Below are 24,649 nucleotides of genomic sequence, written 5' to 3' on the forward strand. Positions count from 1 at the left end.
CAGCTAACTTCTTACTAGAGACATATTAATGCAAATAAACTATTGCCAAGAAACACTGTTTCGTATCTTTTCCAAATGGTTTTTGCAGATGACAGAATGGCTTGTAAACTGAGTGCCAGCCAGCTGAGTTAATGCAATCTACATGTTTCTGTTATAAATACACATCAACTCAGTTTTATACCTGTTCAACTCACTCAAGGACACAAAGACTCAGATGGGACAATAGATTCAACAGATACTACTTCTGTCTTCTCGACAGCCAAAAGGTAAAATGATTAATACTTTAGTTATCAATATCCAATATCCAATAAGCATTGGTGTGGGTAATTACCCCAGTCTTCAGAAATCATAATTCATGTTTATTCATTGTTTTGTTTTTTTTAAAGAAATTAAAACTTTTATTCAACAAGGGTGTGTTAATTTTTTAAGAAGTGATAGCAAAGATTTATATTGTTAGGACATTTTTATATATTGAACAAATGCTGTTCTTTTAAACTTTTTAATTCATCAAAGAATCCCGAAAAAAGTATTGCAGTTTCCCCAAAAATATTAAGCAGCACTACTGTTGCCAACATTGATAATTTGAATAATATATCAGCATATTAGAATAAATTATAAATTATATTTTAAAGGAAATTTAAATAGAAACCATTATTTTATATTGTAATAAAATTTTGCAAGATTACTGTTTTTTTCCGTATTTTTGATCATATAAATACAGCATTGATGAGCATAAGAGACTTATTAAAAAAAAACAAAAAACATTACAAGTCTTGATCCCAAACTTTTGACCAGTTGTGTGCGTGTGTGTGTGTGTGTGTGTGTAATATTTAAAATCGTATAAACATAATATAAGCAGTATAATCATTAAATATTGCTCAGTTGAATTGTGCACATTCACAACACTGAACCTGCCACATGAAGCTTAAGAAACTAAGGATGTTGTCTGTAATGGATGTTGTCGAAGTCTGAAGCTCTTGTTTCATAATCTCCGCGTATCCTAAGAATTTGTTAATAAATGCACCTTTTTTCCACTTTGACCAGTAAGCGTTTGTAGCAGGCTGCTTTAATATTTCCGAGGATCCTGGAACGAAACTCATCGATGTCTGCCATCGATTAGCTATGCCTAAATCGATAACGCGTTTTCTGTTTAGCTTTGTCAGTGCGCACTGCGCATGCTCCGTTCAAATTTCTCAAAAATGTCGATGTGGCTTTAATGTGAACGAATTCCTGTTGATTCCAAGATTGTAAACAGAGGTCACTATGGAAATGTTTGCCATTCTCTTTATTTGCATGTTCAGCCCCGTCCTGGCAAACGAAGAGGAGCGATTACCAAATAAATGCGAGGGTAAGAAACATCTTTCGTTTGCCCCTTAGGTGTTAAATGTACGACTGCTTTTTTTTTTTTTAATTCTTACAAACTTTTCTTTTAATAGTTTGTAAATTACTGACGGTGGAGTTGCAGGACGCCTTGGAAAAAACTGGCCGCTCGAAGGAAGTTCTAGAGCTCGGAGAAGTTTTGGACACTGGCAAGCGCAGGCGCAAAATCAAATACAACACTTCGTAAGTAGCGATGACTTACTGTTATGTCCGTTCTGTCCCTATGAGAAAGCTTAAAAAACAAAACCCTCAAGGTTAGGAAGAAAACTAAATGTACTAATGTTCTCCCACTTCTTGGAATTATGATTTATTTGTTTCTAGAGAGACTCGCCTTACTGAGGCCATGGACAACATCTGTGAAAGGATTCTGCAGTATAAAGTCCATGCTGAGAGACCGGGGAGTCTTCGCTATGCCAAGGTACTGAGCTCACCTTAGCACTCTTTCAAATGCAATTCAGTCTATTCTTATTTACAGAGATCATTTAAATGTGTGGATTTTCTTTGCAGAATGATAAATAATTTTAGACTGCTGTGTTTCTCAGGGCACAAGTCAAACCATGAACACGCTGAAAAACCTGGTGGGTAAGGGAGTGAAGGTGGAGCTGGGGATCCCGTTTGAACTTTGGGATGAACCATCAGTGGAGGTGGCAGACTTGAAGAGACAGGTAATACTCATGCACTAACAAACAAAGAAGGAGTTGCATGTTCATAAATTATATATAGTTATTGTTTGAGATTACTGATAACGTTTTATAGTGTTTATAAAGTAGACTGTCGGTTTCAATATACTGGGAAAATATGGTCAAATGTCTGTATTTTTATCATTTATATTACAGTGTGAGACCATGTTGGAAGAGTATGAGGAGATTGTGGAGAGCTGGTACTTTCATCATCAAGATGAGAGACTTGACGGGTTTTTCTGTGCAGCCCATGTCCTCAGAGACTCGGACCAAGGTAGAACACAGTGTCACTCGGCATTCACGAGCATAGTCTGCATCGTAATATAATCCTTCCTTTACACATAAACCACTATTTTCAGGCATTATTGTATCTCTTTCAGAATGCCTGAATGAGGTATGGAAAGGTGACATGGGTGTTGAGGGATCCAAAGAGGAGAGCGAGGGAGAGAGCGGAAGACAGACCCATGACGCAGGAGAACTGTGAAAGCAGAGCTATAATGGTTGATGAATGCATGAGACCTGTAGGAAATCTTTACACAAAACTACAGGAACCAAGAAAACTACGTTTTTTCCTCAAATATACATGAACATGACTTTACTGCAACGAACACTAACTGTAAGTGTTCAAAATTGTCCTGATCTGTTACTTATGCCAGATCATGTTACGTGAACGGTCCTTGGTGTTTTACCTCTTTTTCCATGCTGATATTTCTCAGTGTTACCAATAATGAAGAATGACACTGAAATGTGCCTTTTATTACATATTATCTTATAGGGATGCAATTACAAACACTAACAGTTTTTTTTTGCTGATCGACTTGATAGGGAATTGTATACGTGTTTATCATTATTGCACAACCATGCACAGACCAAAAAGATGGTTTTAGGATTTTGTATTGTGAGGTACTTTAAATATATTTTCTCCTGATGTAACATGTACAGTAATGTTTTTGAACAATGGATTCTTGCTATAAATCATATGTCTGGCGTGTTTTTGGGTGAGTGGGTCACCAAAGTGCCAGTAGCAGCTCTTAAGGTCTGGCTCATCACTTGCCAGTCTGAAAAGCGAACTGATCCTATCCAATTAACTATTTAAGGTCAGTGCACGAGCCTATACTGTCTGAACCGGATGCTCTAGTGGCGCAATCGGTTAGCGCGCGGTACTTATAAGGCAGTACAATGCAAAACGAAGCCGAGGTTGTGAGTTCGAGCCTCACCTGGAGCAATTTTAACATGCATATCGTCTTCTGGTCAACATGAGCTCGACGTTAAATTCTCCACACTGCGTATGCAATTTCTCATGTCCAAAATATGGAGTTTTCCGGGTGCAATTTAAACAGCTACAAAAAAGAAACCTTTAAGAGTAAGGATATTACTAATAAAACCTGTCCTTAAATGAAGTGATAGTAAGTGTTTATTACATGCATTACGTGTAAGCAATTAAGTTGCAGGACGCCTTTTGTGTCTTTGTTCTTGCTTAATGTTCTTGCTTAATAAGGGTGTTTTCGGATGTTTTAGTAAATTGTAACCTTGAAATTCCAACACAAAAAATTATTACAGTTATTAAAAGGGTTTTATATGAAAGATGATCTCCTTTTGATCCCAGCTGGCTGGAGCTTAATGATGTGCAAGAACTGTCACCTAGTGGTTAAAAACATGAGTCATAACAAGTGAATGACAAGTGAATTCATACTTGTCAAAGATCAGTAACAGTATCTGTAACACACTTATAATAACGCTCACAGAGTTCACTCTAACACAGAAACTTAAGTAGCGGATACTAATTACCAACCAGGGGTTTTAAGAAAAAATGCATCAACCACGCCCAAATGGGAACATTGTAGACACCACTAGGGGGCAGTACAGTCCTAAAAACATAAACTAAAAACCAACTGTGTCCATTCATAAACTGGTTCACTGATAGGGTGACAAGCGGTCCTCGTGGATAATAAACCGTAACTTTAGCTGAAAGATACATGTGTGACATTATCACCAGAGGAACCGAGAGACCCGTCTTACTTTCAAATTTTAGGAAGCATGAGTCTCACCCCATGATTATTATCAGATGGACAGATTGTGATTGTTTTGATCACAACTTAAGCTCCAGTGGCGCAATCGGTTAGCGCGCGGTATTTATACAGCAGTACAAAGCAGAGCAATGCCGAGGTTGTGAGTTCGAGCCTCACCTGGAGCAGTTTTAAGGCCTTTCTGCATCAAGGTAAATCATACAAAGCATTCTCTGTGTCACTAGCAGGGGTTCATTGTTGTACTTGTGGGAGACAAACCAAGAAGACAGCTTTATTTCAGTGATGTAGTACAGTTAGTTGATTTCTTGTCGTACACATTATCTATAATTAATAATATGTCATGTTCAATATGTCTGATTTGCATTCATAGGGAAGTGTTACAATTCACTATATGGGAGTTTAGAATTGTTTTCTTTTCTTTCTAAAAACTAGAATCATGTTTTTATTACATCTGAAACTATACGCAAACTGATTGTGTATTTAAATCTTTCATCTTGCACTTTTTCATTCATTTCTCACTCTCTCTCTTTTCTTAATGTGTGTTTGTTTAAAAACTTCTTAAATTCCAATTTACAAACATTTAAAATGAAAGAATATGCAGGGCCAGCTGCTAATGACTTCTATGATCAATCACAGTCATTAACTGTACTACACATTCCTTTGAACCTTATTAATCACACATGTATGACTTCAGTGCAGTGCTTTTATTCTTGCTCATTAATTATTGTTCGTATGTGTCATTTGTGCACTATATAGCAGAGATCATGCTTTTCCCTTGTTTTTCTTGATCAGTATCACAGAATTGTCAGTGTGAACATTTGTTTTTAATTCATGCTTTGAATACCAAAACCAGTGCATCACTCAATCCTACAGTATAGTTTTGAAAAGAAAATATTTCTGTAGACCACAGTATTTAGAATCTTATAATCTGGGCAACATGTGCTTATAAGACCTGCAGACATCGCTATAGTCTGCTTATGCATTTTAAATGAGAAGAACCATAAAGTGGGAAATCTAGACCAAGATATGCTGCATGATTTTGATACTGGACATTTAGGTCTCAAAATGTTACTTTTTAAACAGGATTAAAGCATATCTGACTTCAGCAAAAATATGAGTTATGAGATATGTAGAAAACGTTCATCTGAACAATTCTTTATTTTGTATTCTTCATTATTTACATTTTCTTGTGTTCTCTTTTTATAACCAAATAACATGAAAACTGACTGGTTTCGGAGGTAACTTCTACTTAAATAAAAAAAAAAAATAGTTTAAAAAAATTAAGATAACTTTATCCTTGCCTAAGCCTGAATTTCTGCTATCTTATATCAAACTATGTAGTTTTCTGGCATGATTACCCCTCAAATGTTGAATGTTATTCTATGTGATAATTGATCCAAACAGTTATGAAATGTGTATCCATGGAATTAATAATGACGTGTTTCATTTGAAATCAAAACAGAAACTATGCCAAGGATTCTGTCTTCCTTTCTCCTTTAGGAAAAACAAAGCTCTCACGAGCAGCTGTTTCAAAATCAAACACAGTTTTGCACTGTTTGCATCATCAAATACTTGAAACCTAATTAAGGATGAAATGAGTAGAAATTAGATGACTTCAGACAACAAAAGAATTGCAGGAGAAAAAAAACCTGTGTTTTAAATAACTAAAGCTGGTTTTAATATTTAAGTGGTTACAAAAAATAATTGCAATCAAAAGCTAATACTCCAGCAGTTTTTTTTCTTTTAACAATAAATGAAATCCATAACTTGATAATACTGACAAATGAAGTGCCACTTTAAAATGTATACATGTATTTTCTAAATTATTTGCAGTCTGACCGGTAGCTCTCACCTCCATTTGGTGACATTCACTCTTGCCGCTCACTTCTCTCCAACACACTCCTTGTCTGATTCAATGTCTGGACTTTCTCCAGCCTGCTTTCAATATCACATGGTGTAATAGATCCAGCAGACACTTTCCTGTGTTGTAGCACCCAAGTCAAACCGATCTGTGTGGTGAAAGGATGCCAAGAATATGTGATGAATTGAACAAGAAAATGCTCAATTGTACCAGATCATCCCTCAATTAAGTTTGTTGTACTTGACAGGCATCCAAAAACATCAAACCTTAAAGTGGCATGCTCTATAGCATGGGTACACACAAGCATACACCTGGGAAACAGTCCTCCAGGGAAGTCATCAATCAGTTTTATGGGACTACTCTGGGAGAGTTTCTTTTGTGTTCGTTTCAATTCAGTTGTTCTTTTTTTCACTCTCTCCCCTTGCCTCACCCTTACTCACTATTTCCATATGTGTCAGCTTTAGATCCTCTCCACAGAGGGAGCGCCTCGTTCCTGGGGTTGCCCAAAGTGTTGTTTCAATTGCACACTGAACTTTGAATTGACGCCCGCAAGGGTACAAGTTCAAGATCACGGTGCGTAACCAAAATTGCTTTAGGGGATATTTTCTCAGCTGAAGAGTCAGAAATCCGAAAAAAAGTTTGCCAGTCTTTTTCGGCGCATGCATTCCTAATTTACTTAATGCATGTACAGGCATTTAGTGTGTGTGTGTGTGCGTGCGTCCTTTGCCAGTGAAGGAGTTGACGTCAGGGTGATACGTAACCCTTCCGCGGCGCACTGAATGCAGAAGGAACTTGCGCTGCTCAGCCTGAGAATATCTGTCCACTTGTCGTGCAGTTATTGATCAACCAGGACACGGCTACACTGGCAACCCGCACTGAAGCGCACATGGTAGGTAAACTCAGTTTTGCTCTTTTTCACATTTTCAGTCCCCACTTCTGTCGTTAGATCAGAAGAGGCTTGATCAGGACTGCTGACAAGGGACTTAAATTTAGAATAACCTGTTGATTAAACCGGTGATGGCGCTAAAGTAGCCTGCGCACTAGTTGTTCTTTAAACAAATCACATGGAGATGTGATTTGGTCAAAGTGTTATTTTTTTTGGGTAGGATTAGGATTGTTATATATTTGTTGTATAGCCATGCACTTGCATGAACACAGCACTTTTTATTGCAGCATGAGTCGGGTTTTTAGTTTTAGATCAAAGTATATTTTGCAACCAGATCATTTATTTTACATCATTAATGTATTTTATGTTTTCATTTGTTTTTACTGCCAAATACAAAACATGATTTTTTTTTAAATAGAATTGTCTGCTGCTTACCAATAATTTTTTTCCCCCAAGCGCATCGCAAGTATCTTCATAAGTGTAAATACAATATAAATGCCAAAGGGATAAAATACTTCCATTTAATTGAAATGCACATTTTAACATTTAATTAAACCACCAGCAACATTTAATAAAGCAATTGTAAATTAATGCATATTATTATTGTTGTATTGTGCTTATCAGGTTTGCATCAGAGACTAGTCCATGACTAAAAAATAATAATAAATAAACAAACTGAAGTAAACATAGCCCTAAGAAAAATACGTGATTGATTGTCATAATCAGGAACCTGTACCTGTCAAAGGCGGATGGGCTAGGTGATTTGTGAATTGTACAAAATTGTTCTGCCGGAAGGCTATACGGGTAATTTAAGGATAATGAGATCATTCGTCTACGCACACACCGCAATCTTGTAAAAAATCATGAAGTATTATTTAAGTTAAGGAATATAATAGTCCAAATCCACTGCATTTTAAGAATAATGTTATTTCATTATAACCATAAATTAATTATAAAGATGCAGAGCAGATTAGCCTACATATTTTCCAGAACAGCGCGCGCTGTTGAAGATGTTTCAAATCTGGCATTTTATAAATACGCCAGTTCATATGTTATGGTGTTTTATGACTTAATAGGGACATAATTATCAAATGCCATGATGCAAACTAATTTAGAAAGTATATAATTAATTTTGAATACTTTCCATCAGATTAAATGGACACAATCAGTTAGGCCATGCAATACAACAACGGGGTACACAAAGACCCGAAAATAACAGCTTAAGGCCATGTAGGTGGCCAGCTGCGAAACCATTATTTTAGTAAAAAACGCAATTTCCGTTCCCCGTTCTGCGGGCGCACTTCGTGCCTCGTTATTCTGTGACATATGTCGGGTCAACTGATAAACACGAATGGTTGTAATTATAGCTCCATAAAACAGAATTTTTCATTAAATGATCATTATAGGGTTCGCCTTAGTTCACATCCCATGTGATTTAAATCTCATTGCACAATGCAAACTCAGATTACATCGGAAATATAGAATTGAGAGGGGACCTCGACAGGCCTGCAATGATCAGTTATCTTCTGACCTGTATTTGAATGGAAAGACCAGCTCTCACCAAGCTGCCAGCATATTTGACAGGATGATACATTCTCTCACTGTATCTTCTAAAACACATGGTTAACTTTCATTTTAAACGTTTAATTAACGATGAATGGGATGAAACCCCCCATGCTAATTGTTCCACCCTAGGTTCATCGTGGAATGTTGTGCTTGGCATAACTGGAGCACGGAATCACGGACGGCGATTTCATGTGCATCTGTTTTTCAACATTAAGACGAAACCTGCAGGGAAATTTCATGATTTCACTGCCAGGGCACATAGCGTGGGATAGAGAGAGAGAGAGAGAGAGAGAGAGAGAGAGAGAGAGAGAGAGAGAGAGAGAGAGAGAATGATCGGCCTCTCTTTTTTCCCTTCTTTCTCTCCCTCTGTCTACTGTACATGTGTTTTCCTATTCAAACATGTATCCTTGCTTGGACCTATTAGGCATATGTTAAAGCTGACAGGGCGCACTATGAATATTCTTGTATAAACTTCAAAGCACACAAGGTTACATCTGGCTTGGATCCTTGAATAAGATTTCACAAAACGCGAATAGAGCATGATTCAAAGTCAAAGTTATCTAAAAAAATAAATAAAAATACAGCCTTGTCTAGTTTGCAATGTCACAACTGTCTGAACGAACTGTGCCAAATATATTAAACAAAGGGGAATATATCCAATACTGCATTTTCTTTCATTCCGTTTCGTGTTTTGTACCTATGTTCTGCATTAGGTTTACAAAGGTGTGTTTGACAAATTTGTGTCAGTCAAAAGGTTATTAATAGCTATTATGCTTCTTCTGTAGGATGACATTTTACACATTTATTACTAGTCTAGTCTCTGTTATAGGCTATAATGTAAATTCAAGACCAATATATCCATTGGCTTTTAATTTTAAGACCATTTGAAAGTAGGCTTCCGGACGATACGAGAGGTGTTATTGGCAGCTGCTACATGGTTAAACAGGTGTGTGTGCGTGAGTGTGTGTGTGTGTGTGTGTGTGTGTGTGTGTGTGAGCGAGTGTGCATGTCCTACAGGACACGTATACGACGCTTGTGGGAGATAGACAGGTTTTTGAAAGCGCAAGAGAAAACGTTCTTGTTTCTATTCATCCGAGGACGACGGACAGACAGTTAGTGATTTATTAATTTATGATGGACAGGGACATAACCACAATAAATCACGCAATTTTAAACCAGTTCATTTCAAGAACATGGATCCCACGTGCAGGCCTATCACGGGGATCTCTTGTCAGAGATTCAGTACAACCTTTGCTGGCTGTCGTCCACGACGAAGAGTGTTCAAATGTGTTAAGCAGGCCAAATCTTTCTCATCTGTCCGACAACATACCCCAGGGTTAAGATTTAGGACGTGAAGAGCAACACCGTGTACGCTGAAACTGACAGGTATCGAGCTCTCCATAGACCTGAGTTATGTGCCAAATATGTGCAAAATCATATTTCAGAGAGAAACGAGGAAACGTTCGATCACATTCTAAATCACTTCCTTTTTTAGAATCATATGGTTGTATGTATTTGTAAAAAAAAAAAAAAAAAAAAAGTATTTGTATAGCCTATTTTTCCTTCTAGCTAGGGCAGCTTGCTCTGATCTCTGCCTGAAAAAAACCCCCGAAAGAATTGACATAGACGTGTGAAAATCTCACTTTATCCTTTTCTCAAAAATGAAAAAAATCGTAGGCAATAATACAACAAGGAGGTGCGGGGCTGTAGCCTGCTCGATGATTGACAGGATGTTTTTTTTTTTTTTTTGCGCATAAATTACATACTTCAACGCAACCATTTATTCAACCAATGTGTTCCTAAAACAAATGGATTAAACAAATTCCCATTTAGATTGGAACACAGTAGATAACAGGCAGCCTATACACTGACAAAATATTCGAGATGTGCTGAAACATGTAATTAAGTGAACAAGTTTAAGAATAATTAAAAAAAAGCTATATGATAACATTTTAAACATATAGGCTAATGGTTTATCAAGACTCGTGCCCCATCATGGCTCGAGCACAAACAACGCTGATCCGATCATTTCTTTTTTTTATTTTTTTATTTTATTTTTTTGAATTTGTGATAACTAATAAAGAAGAACCCCCTCGATCGTTTTCAAAGCTAACTTCTGGGTAGCAGTACCTTTCATATGCGACAGGTGTGAATTTATGGAAAGAGCTAGACAAATTGTGGAAACTGTATCCAAGGTTCTACGTGCAGAGACCCAGCAACTTAACAAGTTTGAATTTCGCTTACGAAAATTAACCATGGTTTTACAAGAAAAAAAACAAAACAAAAAAAACATGGTTACTATAGGCTGCGTTTATCCGGAAACAAATTGCATGTTAATGCCAAGTGTAAACTCAGCCATAGATAAACCATGGTAAGCAGAACTTAGTCGTGGTCTTGCAACACTAACCATAGTTTAACCATGGTATAGTAAATCGGTAGTTATACAACTGGTCATTAGTGCGCCAAAACCGTGGTTACTACACTTGTACTATAATAAAACCATGATTAGTTTTCGTAAGGGTCGTTTTTTAGAAATGGGCTTACGAGCTTAATAAGCTTCAATCCATCAAGCATGTGTAATGAGCAATGTTCAAATTAGCTAGCACTGCAATGAAGCATGCAGGGACAATCGCAAATCATGCTGAGAGTGGATCAAACCCTCCCTGCTCGAGACCCGCGCCTCTCTGCCTCAACGACAGCCGTGAATATCTACACTCTCTCATCACTTTCCCAACTTACAGTCTTACGCATCGCCCTCAAATACACCCCCGCCTCTCCGAAACCGGAGATTCAATTAATCAGGCGATCAATTAATGCGGAAGGGTTTTTCACGGTGTTCTCAGTTTTCCCCTGGGGCACGTCGCAACATGTGTGGAATGATCGCGAGCCGCACACCGGACACTGGGAATGTGCCACAGTGAGAAGGAGCCCTGCTCTGTCCTGCAGTTGGCCGCTCATCACCTCCTTTTGTAGAAGCAGACACCTGGCTATGTTTTCGAAGAAAAAGAAGAAGCTTTAAACATGCATTATTTAAAATAAATATTAAACCGTATAGAAACACAAAGACAGTGTAAGACAGTGGGTGGTTTTACCTCTCAGTGCGCTTTCTTTGACCTTCACGTCCCTCAGGGTTGCTCATATTTCAGCCTATGAGATAATTGAGCCAGTGACTCCTCTAGTGAATCTCTCAGTGCTCCTCTCTCCTAACGGGCCGTTTATGCATCCCTGCTGACTTTGCTGTCAATGTCAAACGCTTGTTAGGACATCATCAATCATCAACACTTAGGAATATTCGCAGAACTTTGAAGGCAGGCGATACACAGAGAAAAGAGAGGGTGAGAAGAGCTGAGGGAACAGCAAATGTTCGTAAGTGTTCATCTGTTAGTTTAGGATGCACTTCCAACAGTCAGCAACGGATCATTTGAGGCATTGAGGATTTTACAGCGTGTTTCATTAGAAGCGAAGAGTGTTAGGTCTGAGATGCAACCCATCTGCCTGCCTTTTTTAAAACCACAAGTTGTCAGGGCTCTATATCACTCTGTCCAAGGAAGAGTGAGTGTATTGTTTCTCTTGTCTCCAGGCGAGATTTTGCAACTTTCTCTGGTGTAGATTATCATCAGATAAATAAACAGACTATCAGGCTTAGAAGTGGAAGACAGAGATTCATTTCTGGGGGCCTGCAGACAGGCGGGTACAGGCTTAAACTGTCTTGCCAAAGGAAGTGGCTCAACTTGAGCATGTATTTCTCACATTCGATCTATAGATCTGCCACTCTATTTTATTTTGTAATCTTTGTCTCTATGGAACTTAGAATCAGGGCTCAAGGGTACAGATGGGGAACAACCAAATGTTGCATTGGGTCCTGGAACAGTCGGGCCCCATATTAACCTTGGAATGCATGAAGGGCATGATTTATGGAATCTTGATATATGTATATTTAATACTTTGTAATAATCAATGCATTCTTCATGTAGCTTATGTGAACCTCTTTTTTAAATAAACCTCATGAATTCCATTTGCATATTTGTTTTTAGACAGATAATATTACAACTTTTAAGATTAAGGGTATATGTATTTCCTATTTTATTTTGTAGAAATAATAGTTATTATATTTACTTTTTATATTATTATTTTTTCAGCAAAATAGCAATATACTATTGTTGCAAATATTAATATTTGTTTTCTACATTTTTGTTTGTAATGATGTCGATTTCATATTTTGAGTTTTATGACAGTTCTATATTTCAATGTATGTAAGGGTCAAAGCACCACAGGATTTTGTCTCTTTTTAATCAATATCACTGTGATTTCATTCATGTACCACCAGCCAAAGTTTAGCCACACCAACATTCATGTTTCTCACGTTCTAAGACAAGTAGGTTTGACCGAAAATTTGAAAGGTGCTGGTCTCATTGCCTTAAAAGGAAGCAGTGTAAAAAACTGAAAACATTTTTGTGTGATGCGCTGGACTTGTCTGCAAAAATCATGGCCAAATAATCTGCAAAAGCTACCAGCAATTAAAATTTCTCACGGACAATTTATAGTTATAAACAAACATGTTATGATACAATTAATTTGGACCCTTTATACAAAGCTACACATAGTTTAAACCGTCTCTCTCTCTCTCTCTCTCTCTCTCTCTCTCTCTCTCTCTCTCTCTATATATATATATATATATATATATAGTTTATTTGGGTCATGTGTTTACATTATGAATCATTTCATCCCACTTTATTCTCTCAATAATCAAGTCACCTTATTCCACACTGCTTCTTCCCGTCTCCCCTCACAATTCCCCATCTGCAATGGACAGGTTTAGATTAAAAGAGTGGAAAGCCATAAATATGATAAATGAGAAAGGGCTTAGAATATCGGACCAGCTGCTCCACATGCTCTATGTCATCTCTTGAAGTCTCTCCATGTTTACACTCAATTGCCCCTGCTCCTTCTTTACAGAGTTGAAAATGTCAAAAAATGAATATGCCGCATTAACTCAGACACTTTGACACAGACCAGATAAAGAGAGGCCTCCTACTGACAAACAGGCCTCTGATTGGCCACATTATGTGTGTTAAATGGTCCACTTAGAAGCTCGAATGAGTGTTGTGAGCTGGGATGTTTTTAATTGTGACACAGGTGCTGTGTTCTGAGAAAAACCAAACCGCAATGCTCTCGCCTGTTTGAGCTTCACTCAACCGTCCTGTAAATCCATCAGTATCCTGACTTTTTTGTCATATGACCTCTTATATATTGTTCAATTTTCCCTACCGTTACAGGCTTGATGACATCATGTCCAGATATCACTCCCCTCCTTTCCAGACACTCTCCTTCCTCCCTCTTTTCCTCTTCACCCTCTTCCCTCTCTCCCTTCTTTCCCCTCTTCTTTCTCAATCTCCTCTCAGCTGGACCTCTCCTCATGACCCCTGCTACCACCTGGATGGACGTCCACGCCACTGTCTATCTGAATTTATCAATACGGCCTATGGAGTGCCTGTGACGATGGAGGACCTCCAGCAAGGACCCAAGACAAACATCAGCACTTTAACAGACCTTCATAACCCTCACAATCTGACATGCTGGACGGCTGCCGAAGGCTCAGGCGGCGGGGACTGGACTTTAACAGTTCCCCTAGGCAGACGCTTTGAAATCACTTACATTAGTCTTCAGTTCTGTCAACAGATGGAGTCTGTAGAATCATACTCCATCTCCATCTTGAAGTCAATGGACTTTGGCCGGAGCTGGCGCCCCCTACAGTTTTATTCAAGCAACTGCATGGGCACATTCGGTCTTCCTGCGCAGTCCATGGCTCTGACAAAGCACCAGGAGACAGAGCCGCTGTGTTCAGATCCCAGACCACTGCAGAAGCATCGTGGAAATGTCATGCTGGCCTTCTCGACTTTGGATGGACGTCCTTCCTCCCCAGATTTTGACTACAGTCCAGGACTGCAAGATTGGGTGACTGCAACAGACATAAAGATAGTGTTTAATCAATCACTGGATAAAATGAAAAAGCAAGAAGACAAACTAAATGAAGTGGGGGGCACATTTAGATGGAGGGAAAGGGGAGACAAAGCTCTGAGGTTTGGCGAGAAAAACAGTCAAGAAAAACAGACTTCAACAAAAAGAACTAGAAACAAAAGCACCGTGCACCAAAGTGACCTTAATGTTACTCGAAAGGATATGGGATCTCGAGGTAGAGTGGGAAGGGGCCGAAAGAAAGACAGTTACAAGCCATGTCAGGACGGCACATGTGATTGGTCCCTAAATATCCCGCAGCAGGGCTCCAAAGGGCGAGAGTTGAGGAGAAGAAGAAACAATGCAGGGAGGGTGAAGTCCCATTCTAAATCGAGAAAAAACGCCTCACGCAACGTTGTTCCATCATCTCTTTACACCCCTCTGAAAGCCTCGCTCGCCCTTTCCGACCTGCAGGTCGGCGGCAGGTGCAAGTGCAATGGCCACGCCTCTCGCTGTCGTCGTGACAACCAGGGGCGTGCCGTGTGTCAGTGTGAGCATCACACATCCGGGCCGGACTGTGACGTGTGTGAGCAATTTTTCTATGATCGACCGTGGCAACGGGCCACACCCAGCCAACCACACCCGTGCGTCCGTGAGTTTAAGCCTGTGTGTGTCTGCTGCTCTGTCTATGCTTAAATGTCTATTTGTAAATAGGATTGACTGCTACTTACTTGCAGAAAAAAAAATATTTTTCACAAAATTTACAATCTACTGTAAAAAACCTTACTCGGTCGCACTTTATTTTACAGTACGTGTACTTACATGTATTTATAGTGTACTTACAGTGTATTTATCTAAGAAAGTTCTGGTAATACAAGGTAACTACATGGGGTAGGGGTAGGTTTAAGGGTAGGTTCAGAGTTAGTACCTAGTTATTACACAGTTATTGTAATTACTATAATAAGTACATAGTATGTATATGAAGAACAGGACTGTAAAATAAAGTTCTGCTCCTTACTCTTAATGAGTGTTTTGGTTTCATGTATCAATTTAAAGCACTGAAATCCTGAAAATTAAAATTACACAATAAGCAATACTTAAAAAAAATCTTTGTGACTCCAACACCTTTTATTTTATATTGGATTATTAAATTGATTTTATGATTTCATTCGAGCAATCAAATCAAATGCACTCTCAATTGACAAAAGCCACAAAGCATGCTGGGTAATCAGTAGTGCCACATAATAAGAAATAGCGTACTGTCTGAGTAGGTACTATATTTGAATTTTTAACTTCACCGTTAAAAACGTATTTTCTATACGAGTATGGGTAGTATGAAGGATTTCGGATATACTATTCTTTTAGCATACAGTTTTTTTCCCCCCGCATACTATACATACTACTGTCAGATAATGTAATCTTAATCTCATGCAGTGTTGCTTCACAAATGAATTCGAGCATTATTTCCTATCTTTTCTAGAAAAGAAAAATTCATTACGAAGTTTCTCTACTGAAACTAAAATGTTTTTCACTTCTTTCACTGCTGTTTTATAATCCTCTACCTGCGCTCATCTCTGTCTGTTTCTCTCTTTCCCAGCGTGTGAATGTAATGGTCACTCTACTAAGTGTAGGTTCAGTATGGCCGTGTATCAGCAGTCCGGTCGAGTCAGTGGAGGCATTTGTTTGAAGTGCCGGCACCACACAACGGGACGCCACTGCCAGTTCTGCCAGAACGGATACATGCGAGACCACAGCAAACCGCTCAGCCACCGCAAGGCCTGCCAGCGTCAGTAACAATTGATTATCTGTGTGTTTTATGTGGAAATCATGTTTAAACGGGTAGATACATACATGAATGAGTGAATCATTCTTGCCGCTCAACAAGTGAAAAGTAAAACATGTTTTTTTTTGGCTTTGCCATCTGTGGGGTCTGAGGTGTGTGAAAGGCAGCATAGTCTGTGTCTATGTTATGGCTACACTATGAGTAATGGAATGTGCACTGACACTTGCCCTTTGACTGCTCTCATATCTATGGCATGCTCACGGAGCATTTTAGTCAATGTCCCAATATAACATCAGTTTACACTGCGTGCTTGTGCATGCATTTCATACATCAATGTTTATTTGTAATTTAAATCTATACAAAAGCTGACTGATGTCTTGAAAATACCACAAAAGCTCTGCTAACACCTAAATATTTGAATTAGATGATAGAATTATCTTTAGAAATTTGGAAACTGAAAGATTTAGAGTTTGTTCATGTTAAAACAGACCTGACTTTTTAAGCGTGTATAAATCTTTGTAGGAAGGTTGGAGTTTTGTTTGGATGTAGAAAGGTTGAGCAGAAGCAGAGAAGCAGATCTTTGCTCTCAGTGGTCTCCCAGCCATCACACATATGTTTTATGGGGAAAATCTTGCTCAGGGGTCAATGAGACTTGAATTACAACTGAAGGCATGAACCACAGCTGCCTTGTTCTGTGTAGTATTACTCGTCCTTTCCCTTCATATGTCTAAACCTGCTAGTCTCACACTAATACCCTTAGTCTCATGATAATTCTCTGCTCTCTTCCTTCTATTTTTTTCCTGTTTCTACATTGCTCTTGTTCTAAATTTCACTTTCTTCCTGTTTTGTGTCCCTCAGCGTGCCAGTGCCATCCCATGGGTGCAGTGGGACGATGGTGTAACCAGTCCACAGGGCAGTGTTTGTGTAGAGAAGGAGTCACAGGACAGAGGTGTAACCGTTGTGCCCCTGGGTACAAGCAAGGGCATTCCCCCCTCCGGCCATGCATCCGTAAGTATCACACCTTGCATTACAAATTTAATTGGATTCTGTATAATAATTTGTTGCTGGCCATTAGAAGCAGTGCTTCTCTTGATGAACAGACATGTCACCACCTAATCAGTTTCAAATTTTAGTCATCACATGTGCAGTTTTAATTTGTGTTCCTGTGGCTCAGGTGGTAGAGCATTGCGTTAGCAGCGCAAGGTTGTGGGTTCGATTCCCAGGGAACACATGTTAAAAATGTTAGCCTGAATGAACTCTAAGTCGCTCTGGATAAAAGCGTCTGCTAAATGCATAAATGCAAATTAACCTACAGTTTGTTTCTACAGAGGCATTCTACATTCTTAATGTGTTTGACCAACCCGATCTCATGGCAATTCGTACATATTTTACAAGGTGGCTTATTCGTACGAATTGTATGACCACACTCGTACAATTTCATATGATTTTTGCCAAATCGTACGTATTTTACGAATTGCACAATTCGTATGAATTTGTACGAATGACCTACACCTAACCCCTCCCCTAAACCTAACCATTAGACAAATCGTATAAAACCGTACGAGTGAGGTCGTACAAATTCGTACGAATAAGCCACCTTGTAAAATACGAATTGGTCGTGAGATAGCGTTGGTTTGACAAGTGTTTAATATTTGAATACATATTGCACATAAGGCCTCTCTCTTTCGCATCATCATGTGTAGTCATTTCTGGGGACCTGCTGTTGTGTATTTTCCTGTTTTATTTTTCACCTCAACTGCCCTTGACCTAATTAAATGGCAGTATTATTGTCCCTTGGCGAACTACTGTTTGTTTATGAAGGATTTAGTAGAAGCCGCTCTCTGAAATTCTAACGCCTTCCCCTCATTCCTGTGAATAACTGCTTCCACACAAAGTCCTGAAACTCCTCAGGTGGTGCCACTTGGCCTTCATCAACATTACAATCAGCTTTCTCGGATTTCCGGGTGCTTCGTTTTCATTACGTGATAATCCAATGAATATTGCTGCGTTTTTATTTCTCAAAGTCCACATATCAGCGCAAGCCTCAGGGAGAAGATGACATGGTGTGGCGAACAGCACCTGTCGTGGAGCACAACCAGACCCGTTTCCCTCCCAGCACGACAGACGCATAATTCTTCACGGGTTACGGACTCAGTGATAGAAGAGCTTGTTTGTTGTTCTACATGGATCGTCTCAACATGGATATTAATAGCGTGAGCTCCCGTCTTCCTTGCACCAAAGGCGAGCCGCAGCTAAAAACATGACCGGCACCAGCTAACCGCTTGCCACCTCTCATGGAGCAGGAAACGCAGCCGTCGTTCATCACAGGGAAAGTTATTATTAGCACTTGAAGATTTGTGGGGTTTATATTTTGGATAACAGGGACCAGGAAGTCTCAGGTTATCCATGTTAAACACTATCTATATGCAACATCCTTTAAATCAAATGGATTCCTTCAGGTCTACATTTGCCAGCTCTAACACCCGGAGGGCTAAAAGCACTAAAATGAATTTGAAGCTCTTTGACGTTTGATATGAGTTATTGCTGAGGGACTTTCGCGTTTGGGGGGTCGGAGGAGGAGGATAAGGTGTCAGTGTCCCAGTTGTGTCAGAGATATGGGCAGAAGTACAGAACTCATGGGTAATATATGGTTGACCCAGCGTTGCAGAGCTATCATAGGCCGTATGTATGCGTGTTTGACAGAGGGCGTACTGATAGGTGGCCCTATTGACCTTTAAGACCACACACATGCACCAAATTGTCTGGGCTCACTCACAGTGACAAAAGTACGCTTGTTTTTAACACAAGCATTCCACATGCACTAAACACAACAGGGCAAACTGCAGTCAAAGCACACACATCCCCTTTCTCCCTCGCACACTCACAAATGGCAAGTATGCCCTAATGAGCCACCGCAGGGATTAGAGCGAGTCACCCACAGCGGAGGTGTGAAAAAGAGGAAGGACGAAATGAAAGGCACACAAATAAACTTGTCACTGCTTGCTGTAATTTAAAGAGACCCTCGTCCCCCTTTCTCTCTGTCTGTTGTTTGTTCAGGTATTCAGGAGGTTGCACCACCCACCCCAGTTTTCCAGCCTCAGTACAGCATTGGTAAGCAATTGGTTCTTCATTACACACACACACACACACACACACACACACACACACACACACACACACACACACACAATAATTTTATTTTGAGCTTTCTGCTTAGATACACTGTTCATTTGTGAATTGTCATCTTTTTTTTCAATGTAAAATACTTATTTTTGATAATGTTAAGTTTTTTTTGACATAGAACATTGCTAAAGCTTTATACACAAAACATGAACAATTACAAAAACCAAGACAATAACAATGAAATTATATTAAAATAAGACTTATAGTCTACATATTTAAGCAATTAAATGTGATTTACTGCCCCCTAGTGGATCAACTCTGTGCTGTAACATTATGTGTGTAACACACCACATGAATTTCTCATAAAAAAATGTTCTGCATTATATAGTGTATAAAGATAATAGTATGTATTTAACAAGCTGCACAATTGTAATTACTCATGTTCCTATAATTAATAATGCGGGATATGTAATGCACCACATCTGACATATTATTAACATATATATAATGTATCATTATGGTTGAGATGTTTGCGGAAGAATTTAAATGTGACGAAGTTTGCAGCAATGATTCTGTTATTTTCTTGTTTATTACTGTGAAGCTGCTTTGAAACAATAATGAAACAGTAATGTGACTTGACTGGTATACCAATATAATTATAAAAATTTAGAGCTTTCCTATTTTATTTTAAATATAAATAAATCTGAATTTATGTGTAGAAAGAAATTTACAGCCTCATCCCTTGCAACTGCTAATGTATGTTTTCACTTTGCAAATCAACATCAGAATTACTGTGCACTTTCAGGCTCGCTTAAAATACCTGGAATTATTTAAAAGTTACATTTTTTGAAATTGCAAAATAGTTCCATCCTGCTGTTCATTTATTGACACTGGCTCAGACTTATAAGCTTTATTTTACAACTGTATTATCATCTTCTGATTCCACTGTAGCCTCTTCTGACTCCCTACAAAAACCAAGTATTGACCAAACAGAGATAAGACCGAAAAATGTATAGCCCTTTCTTAAGAGACTCACATATGAGTCTCAGGTTGACTAAATGGAGGATTTTCCAGGGTGATACTATCTTAAAATCTGGTCTGGTGACCAGCAGACAGTAAAAAAACCCAGGGCAGATATTTTCTTTCTGAATAAAACATGTTGTACCATAGACAGCAACAGCATATTGTGCAGTCTGCCATGATTATGGTAATATATACCTGCCACAACTGCTTCGATAATATCTAAAAAAGTGCAGTGCAGTCCATTACTGCTGATTGATTTCACACACATTACTGTGATCTGCTCTGGGTAGACAGGCCAACTCTAGATCTCTGGAGACTAAAGAACTGCCTTTTACTTATAGAAAAAACACTCCTGGACCCCTGTGCTCTATTAAACACTCGAATAGAGATATAGAACAGCCATTCACTTTCCTTTGGATTCTGAGATTGATACTGGTGGTCTAGTTTATACAAAGTGTCATTTAAAATCGATTACAGAATGTGTGTGATTAAGCTTCCCATTGTTGCTTTTAGTAATGGAAAAAACAGTTTACATAGAAATGTTTCTTTTTTTAAATGTGTGTATTTTCAGTAAGTGTTTCTCTCTCTCTCTCTCTCTCACTCCAGGTGAGGAATGTCTGTCTTACTGTCCACCTTCCCAAGCAAGAGTCAAAATGAATTTAGAGACATATTGTCTCAAGGACTATGGTAGGTCCTTAACTGAGGAATTTAGTTTATGCCGCAATAAAAAGACATTGTGTAAAATTGTGCAAAAGTTATATTAAGATGTCATAATTATGAGAAACAAGGTTGCAATTGTGGGATATGTAAATCAGATGTAGACATAAAAAGTCCCAATTACTTTTTACTTTTTTTTTTTTTTTTTGCTGAAGTGAATCAATTGTAGCATTAGTTTTAGCAGGTCATGTTAGTCACGCTCGTGTCAGCTGATCCACGTTTTTCTATAATGATAAAACACCTTTCACAGCACCTATAAATACAGTTTTTCAGTATTATCAGCAGCTTTTGCGTTGCTCAATAGCTAATCACCCTCCTCCATCCCCAACTCCTCCTCACATCCAGACAGGATTCGGCCTTCTGACTCCCCTTTGAATCAGACTAACATATCAAACATGTTTGATATCCTCTGACTGAATATAGTCATAGTCCGCAGCTAAAAAAGTCTGTCAACTCTGCTGAAAATCCGCAGACATGCTTTGAATTTTGGCAACTACGGTTGACTTACAAAGTGAGACGAAAGTCATGTAATGTATTCCCGTCTTTAGTCGTATTGTCTAACATCCTTGTCTGTTTTCTGTCATACTTCTGTCCCAGTGCTGAAGGTGCAGGTCAAAAGTAAGGAACGTTCCGGTCCCTGGTGGCAGTTTTCCATATTGGTGCAGTCAGTTTTTCGTATGGGCTCTTCGCATGTAAAGCGAGGCATTCAGGCCCTCTGGGTTCCAGATCGGGATCTGAGCTGTGGTTGCCCTGCGCTTCAGATGGGCCGGACATTCCTCCTGATTGGAGCGGAGGAAAGCAGCCGGAGTTGGGTCCCTGAGGAGAGGCGATTAGTCGCAGACCGCACCACAATGGCTTTGCAGTGGAGGGAACACTGGAGCCCCAAATTACGAGGCTTCCGCGGGCAGGACACCCGGGGAAAGTGCCCACAGGGAAATATCACTATGCAGAAACACTCTCACCCAAACTTGTACGAAGAATACACCCCCCCACATCTTAAACTGCAGTCTGAGCCACACAGACCACATAAACATACACACACAGCGCATAAGCAGCATCATTTAACCACACACTCTGGAGGATCAGACCTCACGCACACACGCAATAGAGGAGCAACTCAGGGCGTACATGGAAAAGCCACAGAAATGCACCTTGAGGAGGACCATAAGGCTGAAAACATCACTCAGGAAACACAGCATGTGTTGCAGCACACCCAGGATCCTCTCTCAGGTACTTCAAAGACGGGTCGAGCCACCGAGCATGAGCAGAACCACCCAACAGCATGTCCAACACGCTCACCTGGGCCACCTGTCTGACAAAATCAGATTTAAGCAGCAATACTAAAGGAATTTGATGGCGTAGTTTACCAAGAAATAAACATTTGCTAAAAAAAATGCATGAGTTTGTTTCTGTATTAGGACATACTTGGAGAAATTTAGCATTGCTATCACTTGCTCACCAATGGGTCCTCTGCAGCGAACGGGTGCCGTCAGAATGAGAGTCCAAACAGCTGATAAAAACATCTGAATAATCCATATATAACCCACACAAATCCAGTCCATCAATTAATGTCCTGTGAAGTGTAAACCTGCATGTTTGTAACTAACAAATTCATCATTGAGATGTTTATAACCATTGCTTCCGGCTAAAATAAAGCCATCATATTCCTTTTACAATGAAAGAGTCGTCTCGTCTGAACTAGGAGAGAAATATAGACTCGAGGAAGTATTATTATGGATTATGGACTTTGATTTTGGTCATTAATAGATTATGGACTCATATTTGGCTACAACACCTTAATAATGGATTTCTTACTAACACGTATCTTTTTACTTAACAAGATGTTAAATTATCAACTTGTGGATTATTGAGGTGATTTTATCAGCTGTTTGGACCCTCATTCTGACGGCACCCATTCACTACAGAGGATCCACTGGCGAGCAGGAGATGTAATGCTGAATTATTCCAAACTGTCCTGATGAAGAAACAAACTCATCTACATATTGGATGGCCTGAGGGTCAATACATTTTTAACAAATTTTCCTTTTAAATTCCTTTAAGAAATGCCTACAGTGGGCTTAAGAAATGTCAAGGCCAGGGATATTTTGGTTGTCCCTAATGTAGGATGTTTCCTATACAGAGCCACTCAATCCACTGAATATTCACACACTTTGCTGTGAGGATACAAGTATTTTGTATTTTGTGCTATATATTCATCACCAGATTACAGAGCCATTTGTATTATTATTATTATTGAAACATGCAGGTATTTTTCATGTCATGTGCTCTGAGTTTTTTTTTTTTTTTTTTTTTTGTGCACCATCCCTCCAGGAAGAGATGAGTCAAATCCAAATATTAAAAGACTCAAAATCATCCATTTTACTCAACATGAATGTCCTCCTGTCCAGTCCACAGTATTTAGTCTCACAGTCAGACATGTAAGACTTATTGCTGGATTGTAAAAGGCACATTGTTTTCAGATCAGCAGCTGACAAGTCTTATCCATTCTGGTCTCCATCACTGACAGACATGTTAAGTGTGGCTAAAGATTCTGTGACCACAGTAAATCAGTAAGTAATCATTTGTCTTTATTGTATATATATATTCATGAATTACAGTGAATTAAGACTGTATACAACATATCTTTAATATGGTGCCTTTTTAAGTCTTATTGCTTGTGAATATTTTAAGCTATCATATAATATGTAAATGTTCTAAATATTTGTGTATCAAAATGTGACAAAACTTTTTTTTTTTCTGTTTAACTTAACGCTCTACCTCATAATAAATAGTTAACAAGCCTGGTAAAGTCGTTCATCCAGTTAAAACATTTAATAAATGTTTCCATTGCATAGAATAAAATGTAAAAAATAAATCAGTGATAAAAAGTGCACGAAAAGCAGAAGCAAATTCATACAAATGTGATTCATTGACAGAAAAAAAAAGTCCTAATGAAGGAAAGTTCACGCACGTGAGACTGAAAGGGGAAAGACAAATGGAGAGAGAGCGTAAAGCGAGACGGCCAATGATGCACCTGCTTTGTTTGCACAGGAAACACCTGTTCCCAGACTTCCTGCCTGGATGACTGACGACAGTTAATTTAGTGCGAAAAATCTCCCACAGCTTGAAGAGCCAAACTGCCCCACGCTTGCCTTGTTTTGAGAACAATATCTCAGGAAGTCTTACTCGCTAACTCTCGTGCCCTACTGTCCACATGCCCTCTATTTTGTCTAGCAGCCAAGTATGTGTATCAGATAACACACTCCTAACACTAACAGAAGCCCTTTGGACACACATTTGTGAGATGTCTAAATACATCTAAATACATGGAATGTGTGACATTTAAGTCACATTAAAAATATTCCAAACTCACCTGTAGCTTACATTTAATCATGAAGTTCTGGGTTCAGTATAAGTTTAATAATCGATAGCACTTCCTTTCATCCCTCCTTTTCTTAAGAAAAGAAAAAAATAGAAAGATTTTTTTAAATTTGAAGTGAAGAAGACTATAAACGTAAACAAAACACTATTTCGGAAGTCGATCAAGATGTAAACAATGTTAACACCATAGCTGTGGTTAACACGGTTTCAGTGTATAACGAAATTGCTCACTAATCTTTTCTGTGTAAGGTCATATCGCACTGTAGA

General features: G+C 38.8%; 2 protein-coding genes and 2 non-coding genes across 4 annotated transcripts; all 4 read left to right on the forward strand.

The window, feature by feature from the left end:
- The first annotated feature begins 1,158 nt into the window (after positions 1-1,158).
- Positions 1,159-3,139, forward strand: cnpy4 (canopy FGF signaling regulator 4). The gene is made up of 6 exons (XM_052560295.1): positions 1,159-1,348; positions 1,437-1,563; positions 1,702-1,798; positions 1,923-2,045; positions 2,217-2,334; positions 2,441-3,139. The coding sequence occupies exons 1-6, from the start codon at positions 1,264-1,266 to the stop codon at positions 2,542-2,544; spliced, it is 654 nt and encodes a 217-aa protein (XP_052416255.1). The 5' UTR covers positions 1,159-1,263; the 3' UTR covers positions 2,545-3,139.
- A 52-nt stretch (positions 3,140-3,191) lies between these two features.
- On the forward strand, positions 3,192-3,285 carry trnai-uau (transfer RNA isoleucine (anticodon UAU)). Its single transcript has 2 exons — positions 3,192-3,229; positions 3,250-3,285. It is a non-coding gene; the product is annotated as a tRNA-Ile (tRNA).
- Positions 3,286-4,160: 875 nt separating this feature from the next.
- trnai-uau (transfer RNA isoleucine (anticodon UAU)) lies at positions 4,161-4,254 on the forward strand. Its single transcript has 2 exons — positions 4,161-4,198; positions 4,219-4,254. It is a non-coding gene; the product is annotated as a tRNA-Ile (tRNA).
- A 2,176-nt stretch (positions 4,255-6,430) lies between these two features.
- On the forward strand, positions 6,431-24,523 carry ntn5 (netrin 5). The gene is made up of 7 exons (XM_052560064.1): positions 6,431-6,837; positions 13,677-15,007; positions 15,953-16,141; positions 16,997-17,146; positions 19,196-19,249; positions 20,891-20,971; positions 21,599-24,523. The coding sequence occupies exons 2-7, from the start codon at positions 13,690-13,692 to the stop codon at positions 22,315-22,317; spliced, it is 2,511 nt and encodes an 836-aa protein (XP_052416024.1). The 5' UTR covers positions 6,431-6,837; positions 13,677-13,689; the 3' UTR covers positions 22,318-24,523.
- The last annotated feature ends 126 nt before the right edge of the window (positions 24,524-24,649 follow it).

The sequence above is a fragment of the Carassius gibelio genome, chromosome B7, assembly GCF_023724105.1.
Source record: "Carassius gibelio isolate Cgi1373 ecotype wild population from Czech Republic chromosome B7, carGib1.2-hapl.c, whole genome shotgun sequence".
Classification (NCBI taxonomy): Eukaryota; Metazoa; Chordata; class Actinopteri; order Cypriniformes; family Cyprinidae; genus Carassius; species Carassius gibelio.